This window comes from Gadus macrocephalus, chromosome 11, assembly GCF_031168955.1.
Source record: "Gadus macrocephalus chromosome 11, ASM3116895v1".
In the NCBI taxonomy this organism is placed as follows: domain Eukaryota; kingdom Metazoa; phylum Chordata; class Actinopteri; order Gadiformes; family Gadidae; genus Gadus; species Gadus macrocephalus.
This window is the reverse complement of record NC_082392.1, coordinates 22,238,201-22,256,355: the sequence shown is the minus strand read 5'-3', so window position 1 is coordinate 22,256,355 and position 18,155 is coordinate 22,238,201. Positions and strand designations below refer to the sequence as shown.

Sequence of the window (18,155 nt, the reverse complement as noted above, 5' to 3'; positions counted from 1 at the left end):
AATGAATCACATCAGACATGTAATCCATACCACTCAAAGCCTGCACAGAAAAGTTTACAGGGATAACCCTTTATATTTGGTACGTCTAGAAATGCTGGATTATATTTAGGGATACTGGGCCTGATTTAATTGTAGATATTGCATAACAGTTTGTGGAAAACATGTTGTTGTCAGGGAACAATGTCACGGTGGGCTTAGTGAAGTGACATGGAGGACCTACATGCCTACCTGGGGCGCTGGGAGGATTACCTGAGGTGAGGCCAGACAGACAATCGACTGCATCATCAGAGGACCATATTTAATCTCTAAATCAAAGCCCCATGTTGACGGGGAAGGATTCTGCCCGAGACATAATCATACATTTTTGATCGGATTTGATCGGCGAGGACATTCAAATCTGTGGTTCTATCTATACTGTCATAGTGATCATCTGTTCTGCGTGGGATTACGCGAGGAGACGAGGAATATGCACTTTCCTGCCCTTTAGACAACGGAACCTGTCCAACGCCAGATGCACGGATGGAATCAAATGTTTCAATCTGTTTAGTTCTTCTGATTAGATTAGGTTCACCCTGAGAAAGAATACTGAAATATACAATAACTGATACTAAACACAACTGGAAAACACCCCGAGTCTCCAACAAACAGGCCACCAGCACAACATGATGCATTGTGTCTCATCTGAGATGTGTTTTATTTAAATGTGTGGTGAGACAAACGGACAGAGAGACAGACTGACAGACAGCGAATCAGTACTTACTGTCCAGCTTCATGGAGCACTGGTGCAGGACACAGCAGGTAGTCACTCTGAACCGAGCTAGGCTGGGTGCCTGGAGGTCAGAATATATATTCACATAGAACGTTTATACCTAATAATATACAGTAATTATAAAATATAATATGATAAATATAATTATAATATTAGGAGTTACCTCAACAGAGTCAAATCTGACTCATCAGGCCAGACCATCGACTTATCGTCCAATCATATAGGATATATATATTACACTCAATGATGCTCAATTCTGGGACATTTCTGTGGTTCAAGCGCCTCAATAATCAATTTTCTTCTCAGGGTCTCCCCAAGCTTTCTAGAGGTGCTGCGCAGCGCCTTGGCCTCCGCCTTATGCATCCTCATAGACTACGGTCTACAAGGTTCTCTGTTTCGAAATGAAAATTATTCAATAGTGCCACTGCCATGAAACAAAGGGGTGATAAAACAAACTAGAAAATGCGGTGAGTGCTGTGGTATAAAGTGAGGTTGAAAATATGTTTTAATAAAGCCCCATAGATTAAGACGTAAAGAAACGTTAAATGGCTTAAATCAAGTGAAGGGATTTCAACAGAGTTCAAAAGTCTTAATGGAGTAAACAATGTAAACATGCACACCATTAAAAAAAAAATTAAATGGTTGGAAACAAATAAAGTGAGAGCTGAATGAAAAGCTTAAAGCATTGCTAAAAATGCAGAAATGTAAAAGGAATTTAACTGAAGAATCTGAAAGGTCAAATGTATTGCCCTGTACTGCTGAAAAATCAGAAAGGTAAAATGTATTGAAGTGCACTGCTAAAAAACTGTAATACTGTCAAAGCTGGAAGATAGTAGTAGTAGTAGTGGTACCAGCTGTAGTAGTAGTAGTTATAATCAGCTAATGGGGATCCCAATAAAATCCATAATCCATGGCTACAAATAAATCCATAATTGTAGTAGTAGTTGCTGAAGTAGTAGTAGTAGCTGAAGTTATAGTGGTAATAGCTGCACAAACTAAATGCCATATGAAAGGTATCGTATTGATTGATGTTTGTAGGAAAGAATTGAATGTTTTTTTAAAACCGCCCAACCTGGCAACGCTGCCTGAAAGTCGTAAAAAGTAGTCCAATTGAGCGGTAAAAACTACCTAATTCTGGCAACACTGCCTGCACGAAAACTGACCAAGTTACGAAGGCTGAAGTAGTAAGTGTCAGAGAATGGCTTCCATTGACTTCCATTGTAAAAAAATGTATTTTTAAAGTAGAATATCTTAGAAAGTATAAAATATTTTTAAAATCTGAAAAGAAGCGTGCGATTCCAAGCTAATCTGAACATTTTAAAATGGCAATAAAGTCTCTAGGTGAGGGAGGAGATAAGTCCCAAAATTTGTAGAGAATAATAAAGAAAGAATAAAACTTAAGAAGAACAATCGTTTAGCGCTGCATGCAGCACTCATCTAACAATCAGGACATTTATTTAAAGCAAAAAATAACAAAGCAAACTGCACACCGCAAAAGAGTCAATCCCTCACCCCAACAAAAATACATTGTATAACTAACTTGTCGGCTATTTCCTCTAAATGCCGAGCACTACTGTGGTATTACTTATTGAGCACCTCATTCTCCCGGTGGAATATCCAGCTGTTTCACACGCACAACTTTCCCGGCACGACAATTGAAGTATTAAAGAGGTCGTGGGCGAAATCTACTTCGATTGACGTTTTAAATAGTCTAAGATTAGAGGTCACGGCTAAGTAATATAATATAATTTTAGTTATGTTAACTATAAAAACAACACATACAAACATGCATATATAACCACACACACAAAAATGTATTGGTATGTGTGTATATGTATGCATTAGGGATGTGCAATCAATCAAATTTTGATTGCGATTTCGATTTTTGGGTCAAACGATCTTCAAACTAAAATAATGGAGTTGAAACGATATTTATTTGGATATATACGTCACACACTGGATATATATTTGCACATTGTGTACTTTTTTTATGGGGAAATTTCAAAGTACACATTGCTTTTGGAGAGCAATGCTGAAAGAATGCATATTTTGAAAATAATCGTTTGAATAATGGTGATTACAATATTGACCAAAATAATCGGGATTATGATTTTCCCACAATCGAGCAGCCCTAGTATGCATATTTAAATGCCGGTGTGGCCAGACTTCTGTTCTCCAGACGTTTATTCTCCGAACATCTTTAGAAGGTCCTGAACACTAGGCACAACGCAGCAGATAAATAATTATAAAAAATTATTATTGAAAAGAGAAAATGAAATAGATAAGATCGGCAGCCCCACGTGGGTGGATGTGAGCAAGGCCCCAGCAGACATCTGTTAGCGGCCACTTCCTCAAGTCCCCATCACTAGAAACATATTATATTTGCACTGAACTATTTTAGTCCAGCACGGAACTGTTGAATGTCAAGAAATAAGTCAACGAGGAAACGAAGACCATAGATTTCAATACTGGCAGCAGTCGACTGTGTGGATCACTATGCCAACAGAATCCTGGAAAAGACCCGCTTCCAGTGCCATCTCTCAAACCCCACGGGACCGCAGAAGAAGAGGAGGGTTTTCTGAGCGCTCAGAGTGACCTACATCCGTTCCTCTTGCGTTTGGACTGGTAGAACGTGGTGGAGAGGCTATCAGAGGTGTCTTCTGTGCTTTGTCCCTCTTACTGACCAAACCAAGGAGAGGATGTGTACCATTGAGGAACGTTGCTTCAGCCGTACAATACGTCTGGAAACACCCCTGAAGAGTTCCGTATGGACACCAGCACCAACTATATTCTGGTCTAAACCGGTCTTAACTCTTTGGGTGCTTTGACAACTACAGTCCTTTTGGTTTGTACAGATCAGACTGAAATGTGTTCTTTTGTGTGGGCTTCACAGAATACACACTGGGGCAGACCCAAAGAGCACCAGGGATTCAACTGTACCAGCGGTCAATAGACAGACTCAATTGTGTGCTTGTGGACGTGCCTTAAAGACAGCAATGCCCAGCTGCTTTGGGGAAGCTTTTTTAATGTCCTATTTAAATATTCATGCGTGAATATATATTTTTATTCATTTTTCATTGGTTGTTGTTGTTTATTTAGCCTTTCATTTATTCCAACATTAATTTGATGGTTTATTTGGTTAGTTACGTTTATTTAATATATTCAGTTTAATGGGTGCATTTAATTGACTTAGTAAACGTTAGCTGGTTTATTTAGTTCATTTGATTCATGAGGTTTATTTGATTTGGTTGATTTGATTCACTTCATTTGTTGACTTTATGTGGTTTACTTCTTACGGATGGTTTGCTGGTTGAGCACAAAGCTGCAGACCACGCCCCTGACACGAGGGAAGCCACGCCCCCTCAGGACCAGCTCGAAAGTCTCTGGAAACAGTGAGTAGAAACACAACCATCCATTAAAAGAAAGCAGAAAAAGGGCGGTAATTTATTCTGCTACTGAAAACATTTTTTATCATTTGATTTCATTCCTGCCAATACAAAGTATTGTCCAAGAGCAGGTGAAAACCAGCTTAGTGGAAGTGTTAAATTGGGAGCAGATTAGTGGTCCTGGATCAGTTGTAAACACGGGTGTAAACTCACCGTTCACACAGACCGTCGACGGCGCCACGCTCACGATCTCCGTACACGACTGCTCCAATATCTGGCGGTAAAAAGAAAAATAAATAACTTACAGATCTGATTATTTTGGTTTCATTGAATAGCGTCGGGACAGGCTATCACTAGTGATTAGAGCACAACACCTGGGAGCGGGGAGATGTGCGGCGCTTTATGGTAGGATTATACGAGAGAAGGCCCTTCCTCCATCCTATTAGGAACATTATCATATAAAGAGGTCCAGCGGCCAGCCGCCACACTATCTCCTGGGATTCAATAAATCAACAAAGGACAAACTATGCAAATCCTGAGACACAGTCAGTAAAGAGAGCACATTAACCACGATACAGCACACTTGAACCCTGCGTTTTGCATTTGCCACGGCTTCCAAGTATGGAGGATAGGGCCTTATCAAATAGGATGGCTGATAGGGCATGGTGAGGAAGATAGCTGGAGCCTCCCCCCCACCCCCTCTCATTACTCACTGGGCACGGAGACAGAGAGGAGGGCAGTTAGAGATCTTTATGGTTATTGTTGGAGAACCACCACCATGAGCGGGTCTTAACGGATGTACAGCTAAATACCTTTGGGGAAAACACACATGATGTGCACAGCCAAAGACATGGGAGAAGTACTGAACTTTTAATGAGAGATCATTGTTTTCTGGCACAGAGTGTATGATATCCATCCCTCTAAAGATGCGGTAACAATGACTGATGTTTAATTAATTGAAGGTGATTATTAATAGGCAGTGAGACACGGGCCGTGGCCCCGACATCACCGTTAGAACTGGTAGAAACATCAACGGGTGAGGCTTGATCAGATTCATGTAGAGTCTGCATGTCATTACTGGGTTCATCATCACAGCAGCACCTAACGTACCAGTTCTCCTAGGTTACCTACATCCCTAACCTACCACCACACTACCCAGGTAACCCACCTCCCTAACCTACCAACCCAGCTAGAGAAACTACGTCCTAAATACCAGCTGACCTTGGTCACATACCTCTCTGACCAAACCTAGCACTACCTAGAAAACTTGCCTCCTAACTCACTCCCTACTTAGGTAACCTACCTTGCTATTGTAACCCAACTCTCTATCTAACACCCTACCCAGATAACCTGCCTCTATAACCAACCACCCTACCTAGATAACCTGCCTCTATAACCAACCACCCTACCTAGATAACCTGCCTCTATAACCAACCACCCTACCTAGATAACCTGCCTCTCTAACCAACCACCCTACCTAGATAACCTGCCTCTATAACCAACCACCCTACCTAGATAACCTGCCTCTCTAACCAACCACCCTACCCAGATACAGTGCCTCTCTAACCAACCACCCTACCTAGACAACGGTAGGGTGGTTGTCTAGGTTGTCTACTTAAAATACTCTCGCACAGCTTGTAGCAGAGCTACTTAATGATCTAGGTTACCTACCACCCTACCTAGGACACCTACCACCCTCAGTGTTTCCCACAGAAATTTTGGAGACTATGGGGGGGGGTATGGAGCGATTGTTGACGGGGGGGGGGGGGGGGGTGGTATGGAGCGATTGTTTGGCTCTAGGGGGCCCCCTAGTAGTGGCCCGGGGCCCCAAGCAATTGCGGGGCCCCGGGCCACTACTAGGGGGCCTAATGGGATGCAGCGCCTCTGCTCTCATGCAATCCCAATGAGAGCGACACGAACTTCGTCTGAGCAAAAAAAAAAAAATAATAATAAATAATAATAATAATAATAATAATAATTCATGTGCACGCAGAGACTATGGCGGCCGAAATTAGACTATGGCGGGGCGCCATAGTCTCGTCAATGTGTGGGAAACACTGACCCTACCTAGGTCACCTACCACCCTACCTAGGTCCCCTACCGCCCTACCTAGGTCACCTACCACCCTACCTAAGATACCACATCCCCAAGGGGAAGTTTCAGGGTTTCCACAGCTTCAGGGTGATGAGTTAATACATTAAATCACAGTTACTCACTATTATAACAATTAATGGTTAAATCTAAAAATTATTTAAATATTAAATTATGCAGGAAGTTTCTAGTCATTACAGGAAGTTGGACCTTACATGACAGCCCCAGCTTGACAGACATAAAGACAACAACAGAATAATTAGGCAGATACATGAGGTCAATTCTCTGTTGCTCTGTCCTATCACCTCCTATCTAATATATCACAATATGAAATGTTGATGGATTCGGCTATATATGTTCTGAAAGTCTGAAAAATAACATAAACCTTCACAAACCCAAACCAGGGGAGAATGCTCTGTTCCTCGTTGGGTCGGCCCCCTCAGTGAATTAACGCTTGGGGAAAGTACAAAGCTAATCAAAATTATTTTTTATTGGTTTCACTTAAAATACTCTCGCACAGCTTGTAGCAGAGCTACTTAAAGGGGTAGTTCGGAATTTTGGACATAGGGCCTGATTCCCAAGTGAGCATTGGTATTCTATATCACTGGAGACAGTTTTCAACACATTTCATACAGTCCTTCTAGTTGCAGAGTTCACTCGTGCTAGGCTAGCGCAAGTCAACGGGCAATACTAGCCTGCTATTAAAAACAGTCTTACCCACTCCACAGTACACCCGAGGTAAATCAATTATAACGACAGACTATAAATCTAAATGTCTGTTTATAGAATAATGTTAGAAATAAAACCAACCTTGCATTGCATTGCATTTTGAGGGAATTGCGGGGTCTCAGCAGCAGTGTTTATATTCCTGTACGTAGGCTACGGCAGCGGCGGACTGATACCTAGGTTACCTGCCGCTGTCATTGCTACAAACGCAGAGTACAGTGAACGAAGGAATTCTATAAGCGTATTCAATTAACAAGATATGCCCACGTTTGGAGGAGTTAGCGATGCATCTGCTTTTGAAGACGATTATGAGGAATTTGTTGTATCCAACGAACCGTACATGTACGAGCCGGTGTTTTGATGTCCAAGCCAGCAGCAACAAGCCACAGTTGAGTCCTTTCTGGATCTCGCACTGGAAATTGGTGGAAACTTTGTGGTGCCCATCCGTACCGTTTATTTCTACAATTTCTAAAAGCACACTGAACCATCATGTTGCCTAGTCGTTCAATTGCGCTTCTGTCCCACGCTTCTCTGTTTACGTTCTTCTGTCGTGATTCGGTTACAAACCTAACCACTAACCAGCGCATAGTAAAATTCCGCTTCTGCTGAGAGAGTAGTCCCTCGATGATTCATGCGATGCAAGGTTAGTTTTATTTCTAACATTATTCTATCAACACAGACATTTAAATCTATAGTCTGGCGTTATAATTGATTTACCTCGGGTGTACTGTGGAGTGGGTAAGACTGTTTTTAATAGCAGGCTAGCATTGCCCGTTTACTTGCGCTAGCCTAGCACGAACGAACTCTGCAACTAGAAGGACTGTATGAAATGTGTTGAAAACTGTCTCCAGTGATATAGAATACCAATGCTCACTTGGGAATCAGGCCCTATGTCCAAAATTCCGAACTACCCCTTTAATGACTAGAAATAATTATAAAGAGGTCTTACTAAGACTTGGTGTAAAAATAGAAGTCTGGCCAGCTTTTTGGACAAACGCGTTTAATTTACTAAAAAGAACGAAGTCCCTGTGCACAGCCTTTTGATTTGAGTCTTTTGCGTTTATTTTAGTTACAGTCCAAGGCTGTCACCCTGTAGGGCCTACGATAAGATAAGTAGTGTGTGTGTGTGTGTGTGTGTGTGTGTGTGTGTGTGTGTGTGTGTGTGTGTGTGTGTGTGTGTGTGTGTGTGTGTGTGTGTGTGTGTGTGTGTGTGTGTGTGTGTGTGTGTTTGTGTGTGTAATCTTTCTGACTCAGAGACCAACTGCTCTTATTCACTTCCTGCCTCGCCTACCAAAACGCACACGTACACGAGCGCACACACAGCCACACTTACTGAGTTAACAATGCCCCTGAGAGCGTGGAAGCCATCTTTGACAGGAAACACTTGATCCTTAGTGTCCGCCACCTCCGCCAGCTGCTCGGACACACAAACATAAACAGGATCAATCAAAACACAAACAACATCATTTATACCACACAAACAAGCAGCTTTTACACAAACCTTAGAAACATAAATAAATGAACAACAATATGAAGGACAGACACAAATATAAACAACCCAAACAAACAATAAGAAAAAATAAAAACCATAATATATTAACTAAAAACATAAATAAACATTCTATACAATAAAAAACAATATAAAAATAAAATAAACAATTTAAATATTAAGAATATTAACACCAACATAATAAGGTAACACTTTATAATAAGGTGCCATAATAAATAGCAAACTAGTCATTACCTAACCCTTGGTTAATATTTGTTAATTGTTACTAAAATATCTAGTTGTTAATAAATATTTTATTAACCCTAAGTTAATAGTTTTTTCATCATTAATTAAATATTAGTTGTTTGCACAACCCTAACCCTAACCCTAACCAGCGACACTCTGTGGTGAGTGAAAAAAAACGATTAAGTTGTGCCAAATAGATATTTTAGCAACAATTAACAAATATTAACAAAGGGTTAGGTAATGACTAGTTTGCTATTTATTATGGCACCTTATTATAAAGTGTTACCCATAATAATATTACTATTATCATAACATGTACCTGTTTCTCGTCAAAGTCTTTGACTCCCACGCAGTAAACTCTGGTGCCAAACGTGCGCGCTTCATCAGCCTGCAAAACATATCATGTGAGAAACATATCATTTAAATATAACATGGTGGAACTGCCAATTATACAACAAGGTGTCAGTTTAACATCTTACCATAGTTACACGTAACTTGGTATAACATGTTTTTAAGATCGAATGGTAGTACCCATTAGAAACATCCGTTGTACAACATGTTAACATAAAATGGTATAACATTTTATAAAAATAACATGGTAGCACATGTTGTAAAAATAAGTGTTGAACTGTATAGCATGTAATAAAAACACCATGATTATAAAATGGTACAATGGGCATCACGTTATGATATGTGTTCACAACATGTATAATACTATCCTTACCTTCTCGACTGTGAGTTGCAGGATAAATGGCGTCAGCTCTCCGTCTGTCAGAGCTATAATGATGCTGGCCGACCTCTGAGGAAGTGCCCTGATCTGAGCTGAGGCCTTCAGGGTAGCACAGCTAGTTAGTACTGGTTAACACAACTAGTTAACTTAATAGTGGTTTGACAAAATAGCCAGAAATTGTTGCCACAGCTGTTAGTACTGGATAATACAGCTAGTTAGCATATGTGAATCCATCCATTAAGTACTGGTTAACAACTAGTCAGCAATGGTTAAAACAACTGTTTAGGGTTAGGGTAATCAATGACACGGTAACACCACTATTTGAACTGACAGATTACAACAGCAAGTTAGTTAATATACTACTAGTTTACACAATCTTTGGTAGTTAGTACTGAAATATAAATGGATATCACTGATATGTTAACACAGCGAGTAAGTAGGCCTACTGAAATGCTACTAGTTACCAGTGATGGGAACGTTACTTTAAAAAAGTAATAAGTTATAGTTATTCACGACTTGTTTCAAAAAGTAACTGAGTTAGTATCTGAATTACTCTATAATAAAAGTAACTAGTGTAACACTGCTGAAATTGGACGACAGCATCTGTCAATCGAAACCCCTGAGCCAATTGGATGCAGTCAGCAGCCAACAGGCATCTACCCCTTTCCCCAGGTGAACTAAATCACCTAATCAAGGAGTCAGTCAAAAGGCAGCAGGACACAGTTATTTAAAAAACTAGTCAAGGACACCTTTTGAAAGAGAAACTTCTGTTTTCAACCCTGAACCCAAAGCCAAACATAGCTTTCCTCGGCCCCTGAGGAGCTCATGTGCTTGTGATTTGTTTACCCGTTTGCCTAAACAGGTCAGGCCCTATTGCCGGAGCAGAGAAGATGGCGAACTAAAGGAGCAACTTGAAAAGACTAAACAATTCCCTCAAAAGGCACCACTCAAGCCTGGCTGTCTGGTGTGGTAGGATTTCCCCTACCTAAGCAAACATTTGAACTATTCGAACATTCTGCACACACGACAAATCAAATGACTGCAGAACATGATATGTGTTGGGTGTATTGATTTATGTTTGGTTTATTGATTTACGAATACAATTGGGATTGTTTATTTTGTATGGAGGGTAAAAGGCGCCCTTAAGACTAACTGTGAATAACCTTAAGAATTGTGAACAACCTTATGAATCTGTTGATTGAAGGCCTATTTTATTTTGTAATTGAACTTGGAAGTGAACTTTGAAAACAAAACCGGCTACCAACATTCTGTGTCGTGTGTTTCATTAATTCTCCACCAGCTCCAAAAGTCTAACCTACATTAGGCCCAGTACACATTCATTTGTTACACTTTGGTTATTTGATAACTAATTATTTATAAATATATATTTTATTGAAAGTACATTTTGTATCCTCAGTGTTTCACTAGTTTACAAAAGAATTTGGATTTTTCTGAGCAGTTTTCACTTGGCCTTAATGTGTTAAATGGTTGAAATGCCCATTCAAGGCCCTGATATATTTCCAACTCAATTTTAAAAGCTCAGAACACTACAGAAAATGTCAACTTTTCATCGGATTGCTCCGGATTTGCCATTTCTGCTGCCTCTGTGTGTGTGTGTGTGTGTGTGTGTGTGTGTGTGTGCAAACTGGCTCAGATTGGCTACCATAATCGCTTGTCTTGTTAACCCATCCGGTCTCCTCACTAGCATTTTGTGTGTGGCGCCAGGGGTGCGTTTGGATTACGCAGTTTATTCAATCAATTCATCGTAACTCACCGCATTTAACGTACGGTAACGGCGTCGTAATGATGGAAACAGTAATTAGTTAATTACCCAGTTACTGAGAAAATAATTGTTACCCAACGCCCTTCTTTTAAACGCCGTTATTACAAACACCGCTAGTTACCACAATAACGACACGTTAATACTGAAATCAATGAGTCAGGGTAACGGGACAAATTAGTACTGGCATAATAGTAAAGTACTAGTTAAAACAGGACCATCTACTTCTTAACGTTATGCGTTAAAAGTGGTCATATAATGCCATTCATAATTACATTTTGGCGAACAGCTAGAATAGTTTAACAGGTTTCAATGTTGTAAATACACCATTTTATTCTCATTGTTCATTGCTGAAGAACTGCTTTCACCCTTGGTCAGAAAGGCTCAGTTTTAGCTCATGCCTCTTTAATTCAAATGTCACTTAGGTTGTAAGACCATTGATAACCACTGATTCTTCATTTTGTCTTCTTTTAGAAGGCCATATTTAGGGGATTTGCATTCGCACAAAGGAAAATAGTCTCTTGACATGCATGTGGGGGCACTGTTCCAGTCCCCCCACATGCATGGAACACCCTCCACATCCAGGTCCCCGTTAATCTCACTCACTGAATCCCCCTGCCCTTCAGAACAACGATTAGAGCGGACTATGAACCTCCGGGTCGTAGAACTGAATGAGTCATTTTGTATAACATGTAATGATACAAATGTCTAAAATAAAATCAGAACAGGGAAGTTTCAGTATACCCCGGGACCCAAATAATTATGTCTTGTGTGGTACTCCTCCATATATGGAAGGGAAGTAATTTTAACCACTGTTTCTTTGTTTTGTACTCTTTTGGAAGGCCATGTGAAGGGGATTTGCATTCACACACAAGACAACAGCTTCTCCTCGACATGGCGCTAACGGAACCAAACTCCACCAACAACCGCGCTAGCTAGCTTAGTGAAAGCGTGCCAAACTAGCCGCGAGGCGGGACCTCTCACTTCTGTGATTTGGTAACATATCAAATGCAGGAAATGCAGACTGCAAGCGAGCTATTTCTGGCAAGTTCAAGATGGGTATTTTTTGGGGAAAAGAGTTACTCCCTTTGGCCTGGAGCTTTGTAGCTTAGCAGACCTTATAAAATGATTTAAAAGGCTCTAACACACTAAAACTAAACTTAAGAGCATGATGTGACCCCTTTAATAATGACACTGTTTATTACTACTGCTTTACTTACCGCTGCCATTCCTTCATGCATGTATGTTTCTCCTGCGGGTTTTACGGCTTTAAGATCAAGAAGCCCCTGTTCAATCTTCGCCCTGCAAACACATTATCGGTGATTCACTTGAACTGTCTGTTCACTACTGTTGGTGCTTACTATTTATGCTGCACTAGTCTTGCAGCACTGATTTCATTCTCGTAATACAATACACATACATTTGTCTTAGTCAAAGGATCTCACTGGATATTTCATCTATCTATGCTAGTGCTAATTGATGCAAGTAGTGCTAAATGGTCCCTTGGGAACAGGGATATGCTACCTGTCACTGGTGAGAGACAGGAGAACCTTGGCCTGGCTGGAGAACACGATGAAGGACAACCTAGTATGTGGGCTGAAACACAACATAAACTCAACCACACGTTAACAAAACATAACAATTCAACATCAGAACAACACAACCTCAGAACAACACATCAACTCGGCAAGGGCATGTCCAGAAAGGTTCTCGGGTTGCACCTGCCTCACAAAAATGTGAGAGCCACTAAATCTAAGGGTCTACTAAATCTGGCAGTTGATAGGATTGGACTTCCATCGATTCTATCAAAATCTTGAAAAAAAATATCTTGGTCAAAGATCTCTACAGCACAAATATCTTGAACTACTACACAAGACAAAACACACATGCACATATCTATTACACACATTACTTTACACACATCACATTCACAACACACTATGAACGATTGAGGTGTGATTCTATTCATCCGGTTGCATTTCATGCACCCATCACAGTAACCATTTTAACTACTGCATTAAAACCAACTCAAGAATAAAATAAATAAAATATCACACCTCAGTCCATCCTGTCCACTAATATTAGAATGTGACTTCATGTTCACACTTCCTACCAGCACATTCAGTGACTCCTCAATACACTGACAGGAAGCAGGTTGTGAGTCACATGCCAACCATTGCTGTGTATCTGAGTGTAGACAGCCATAGAAATACATTGATGACACATTGACTGCTTCGACCCGTTGCTGCCATACATCAATTTCCCCGCTATATTGAGAGCCCAAGCTTTACTAACCATAAAAAGCACTGACATTTCTGAGTATTTTTTGAATTCATAATAAATCACATACATATTATCTGTAAGGAAATATATCAAATATCAACAAAAATAAATGCCTGATCATAAACCGTTGAATAGAAACGTCTAGTTAAAAAAAATAGTTTGAAGCACTTTTTATCCAGAAAAAACGCAGCTACCAGGTTTACTAGTGTTCAGGCCCGTCTTGTCCACTGCAATATTGCCGCCATGTTGACATAGGTTACAAAAGACCAATGCGGCATCTATGTATCTAAAAAAATAATAATTATATATATATATATACACAGAACACATCACACCTGTCCTCCGTGAACTCCATTGGCTTCCAATTAAACACAGAATCAACTACAAAATCTTACTCATCACCTACAAGGCCCTCAACAGCCTAGCCCCCCCCTACCTTGCCGACCTCCTCCATCACCACGCCCCCTCCCGATTCCTCAGGTCCAATTCTGCCAACCTGCTACAAGTTCCACGGACTGAGCGACGGACTTGGGGTGATCGGGCCTTCTCAGTTGCTGCCCCCACCCTTTGGAATTCACTCCCCTCCCACATCAAAGTCTCTCCAACCATCTCTTCTTTCAAATCTGCCCTCAAAACATACCTTTTCAGACTAGCCTTCCCCACCTAACTCCCACCTTATTCTTCATGTTTAACTTGTTTTTCTTTTATTCCTAGTCTGTCTTACATAGTTTTGATAGGGCAATATGTAAAGCGTCTTAGAGTACCATGTTAAGCGCTATATACATTTCATTTATTATTATTATCATTATATATATATAGTAGAAAGCCACCACGCAACCTGGGATCTGAGCTGGCATAGACTGTGACTCAAGATAGTTTAGACTAATCTTATCAGCTTCTAGTCACAGCACAGCTGCTCCACAACCTACAGTACATGTAGCTTTCAGGTGTTCATATGTCCAGCCAGCATTGTTTATTATCAATCTGAATGCCCTCCGTTTGGTCAACAGTTTCATTGTTCTTTAAAAAAGACACAACATTACAAAAGAACACACACTCCCCACCAAGTACAGCGTGTCTCTGACAGGAAGCCAGAAAGATGCATTGTGGGTCTTCAGATGCGACAGGCGTCCAGAGCATAAGGAGAGGTGCTGATATTTCTCTCCCACGGGACACATGGCCTGGCTGCAACCCTCCCCCACGGAGCCGCTAACGTAGCTGCTAACATAGCACAGTCCTTAAGCCACATGGCCAGACTTGGCTTGCAGCAGAGGAATATACATCTACATCCTGCCTCCAAAGTCGCACGTGGGCTGAAAGCTACACATCGACACACACAGAAGGAATCACAGCCGCTTATTGGCTTTAGATTCATATTAATGGAGAGACAAAGACTGTAGCTCGGACTCTGGACTGAGCTGGTAAAGAACAAACCACGACCAGTGTTGGGGTTGGAAGCACAGTGGTGGTGGTGGAGGTGGTGGTGTTGAGAGTGGTGTTTGGGGTGGATGCATAGTAGTGGTGTAGGTGACGATAATAGTGGTCGAGGTGGCTAGGGATGAATGGTTGTGGTGGTGTTGGAGGTGGATGTATGCTGGTATTGGTAGTGGTGGAGGTGCTGCTGGTGGTGTTTGGAGTGGATGGATGGTAGTGGATTTGGGTCTAGTGGTGGAGGTTATGCTGGTGTTGGTGGTGGAGGTGGGGATGGTGTTGGGGGTGGACGCATGGTGTTGGAGGTTGAGGAGTTAGTGGTGGTAGGTGTAGAGGTGTAGGTGTTTGGGGTGGATGCATACCGGTGGTGATGGCGCTGTTAATGGTGGATACATGGTGTTGGATGGGGGTATATGCATGGTGGTTGGTGGTGGTGTTTTGGGGGTAGATGGGTGTTGTGTTAGGGGTGGATGCATGTGGTAGGTGGGCGTAGCTCCGGCGCTGAGTGGTGGAGGACAAACACCACCCCCCCTTCCGCTCTCCCAGCCCAGAGACGGCTGCTGCTCCACCCACTGCCACATGGTGCCTCTGCTATTTTCTCCAACCAAAGCGCTCGGACCGGCTGGAGCTGGCAGTCCGACGCTCGCAGGACCGAGACGAAGCGACAAGACTTCATTTCTTTTTTTTTATTCACACACAGACGGAGCAGGCGTGAGCTGCTAAGTCTTCACATGTGTGACAGAACTAAACATTTAGAACCCAACCACTTGGCCAGAATAACGAATTTTAAAACACAAAGAACAGGAAGACTGTGATGGGGGATTTCTTCAGAGGGACCGGCCTTCAAGTCTTCAGTAAGGTTCAACTAATTTGAACATGTCAGTGTTTACACGCCCCGCAGGTATATATATATATATATATATCCTGTGATGTCATGTGACTCACCTGACAAACCGCTCCGTCAAATTCTTGACGAAGGAGTAGATCTCCCCCCACTCATTGTCCACGCTGCCAGACCTGTGGAGAGAGGAGAGGACAGGATGTTGAGCAACACACTGACTGTTAACCAGAATGTTTCATAACCCGGGCTCACGTCACAGCTAAACTGCACTATGGCTGTTTTTGGTTGTCTGCTGGTTAACAGGATGTAATTTGTCTACGGGTAGGTTTGTGATGTGGTGAAATAATAACAACAATAATGTTGTAAACATTATTTTTCAGTTGCTAGTGTGACACACACACACACACACACACACACACACACACACACACACACACACACACACACACACACACACACACACACACACACACACACACACACACACACACACACACACACACACACACACACACACACACACACACACACACACACACACACACACACACACACACACACACACACACACACACACACACACTTGACTTACTTGTCCAGAACAAAGTACAGGTCGTAGGCTCCATGACACGACGCCTCCTCCGTGGCGGTGGACGAGATGAGGACCGTGAGGACTGCAGCGGTCACTACCGTCCAGACAGCTAGAGTTCTCATGCTCTTCATTATATCGTTTTATATATAAAGGTACTCACTCAGAGAGGACAAAGACGGGACCGCACGTCTTCCGCGATGCAAGAAACATACTAAACAAAGTCCCTCCACCCCGCCTGATAACTGTTTGTGAAATACAGGAAAGTTACTGGAGTTACACCATAACTGTACTACGTAGTCTTCGGGCTGATTCACTATTGATCAGGGTTAATGTCGATGTTCACTACAGTCAACAACTTCCTGCTCGGTGGTGAACATCCCCGTCGCACATTTTCCAAAGTTTATCTTTCAGGGTCGGGTCCTTCGGGTGCGCATGCGCCGTGAAGTTCAAGTTCAGTTTGGTTCACAGCTTTGTTTATGTTTATAATTTAATAAATGTAGTCTAATGTATAATTAATTTCAAAGGTTATGAGTAAAAAAAAATCTGATTATTGCCGTTGTTCGCCATTTAACGAATCTAACGTTTTGTTTAATTGAGTTTGAACAAATCTGTGCTTTCTGATTCATTAATATTATTCCGGGCTGTAGGCCTATGGATGAACGTCTCTTTGATCTGTGAGTCGGCCACGATAAATGTGAAGGCGGGAAGAACCAGAATCTACTATTGATTTAGTCTTATTTGATTTTACTGAGTAAAAAAACAAAAACATTATTAGGCTATTAAGTCCTCTAATGTCTGACCTTACATAAAATCCCTTGTCTTCAGCCCGTATGAAAGCCATAATGGGATACAACACACCCAGCCCAACTCAACCACTACATTACTGCTGTTGGTGCCTAAAGGAAGTGAGCAGCTATTCACCTGTCTGTCTGTCGGTCGGTCGGTCGGTCGGTCAGTTGGTCGGTCGGTCGGTCGGTCGGTCGGTCGCTCGGTCTGTCTGTCTGTCTGTCTGTCTGTCTGTCTGTCTGTCTGTCTGTCTGTCTGTGTCTCTCTCTCTTTCTCTCTCTCTCTCTCTCTCTCTCTCTCTCTGTCTCTCCGTATATTTGGTGGCTTGACGTTCCTTAATTAATGAGTTTATTGGCTATAACACACCATCAGACCGAAGGAGCAGTTTAATTCTCTGGTGAATTAAGAGTGTATTCGGTATTTTAATTAGGATGTTAATTCTCGTCTTTCTACCTGAGTGAGTGTGTAGCCACTGTGACCCTTTACTCTCTCTCTCTCTCTCTCTCTCTCTCTCTCTCTCTCTCTCTCTCTCTCTCTCTCTCTCTCTCTCTCTCTCTCTCTCTCTCTCGCTCTCTCTCTCTCTCTCTCTCTCTCTCTCTCTCTCTCTCTCCTGAAATATCTTCGTAATTTGTTAAATATATCCCTACATCCGATAGCTTTCACTGGGGAGCTATTGTTTATGTTTTCTAAGAGAAAACATAAACAAGAGGAGGAGAGAGAAGAGGAGAGGGAAGAGTAGACAATACATTTTCTAAGAGAGTGAATTGATTCTAGAGAGTGAATGGATCACCTGATCAATAACCCTGACCCTAACCCTGATCTATTACCCTGATCTATAACTATATGAGAGAAGAGAAAGGAGAGAGGAGAGGTGAAGAGAGGAGCGGAGAGGATAGGTGTGTAGAGGAGAAAAGAGAGAAAAAATGATAAGAGGACAGTACAGAAGGGAAGGGAAGAGAAAAAACAAGTGGAGGGGGGGGGGAGACAAGCGCAGAGAAGATAGGG

General features: G+C 41.8%; 1 protein-coding gene and 1 long non-coding RNA gene across 2 annotated transcripts in view; both read right to left on the bottom strand.

Moving 5' to 3' along the window:
- The window catches only part of antxr2a (ANTXR cell adhesion molecule 2a), a 49,236-nt gene extending 32,461 nt beyond the window's left edge, over nt 1–16,775 (bottom strand). Inside the window, exons 1-10 of the mRNA XM_060065904.1 lie at nt 16,365–16,775; nt 15,877–15,948; nt 12,742–12,813; nt 12,438–12,519; nt 9,432–9,536; nt 9,027–9,095; nt 8,306–8,386; nt 4,369–4,429; nt 4,066–4,152; nt 761–830 (exon numbers count right to left, since the gene is read on the bottom strand). Of these exons, the coding sequence (XP_059921887.1) occupies nt 761–830; nt 4,066–4,152; nt 4,369–4,429; nt 8,306–8,386; nt 9,027–9,095; nt 9,432–9,536; nt 12,438–12,519; nt 12,742–12,813; nt 15,877–15,948; nt 16,365–16,495 (830 nt within the window). The 5' untranslated portion in view covers nt 16,496–16,775. The remainder of the gene's footprint in view (nt 1–760; nt 831–4,065; nt 4,153–4,368; nt 4,430–8,305; nt 8,387–9,026; nt 9,096–9,431; nt 9,537–12,437; nt 12,520–12,741; nt 12,814–15,876; nt 15,949–16,364) is intronic.
- LOC132468203 (uncharacterized) lies at nt 6,054–8,293 on the bottom strand. Its single transcript, XR_009528178.1, has 2 exons — nt 7,884–8,293; nt 6,054–6,778 (listed from the first exon to the last, which is right to left on the bottom strand). It is a non-coding gene; the product is annotated as an uncharacterized LOC132468203 (long non-coding RNA).
- Nucleotides 16,776–18,155: the final 1,380 nt, after the last annotated feature.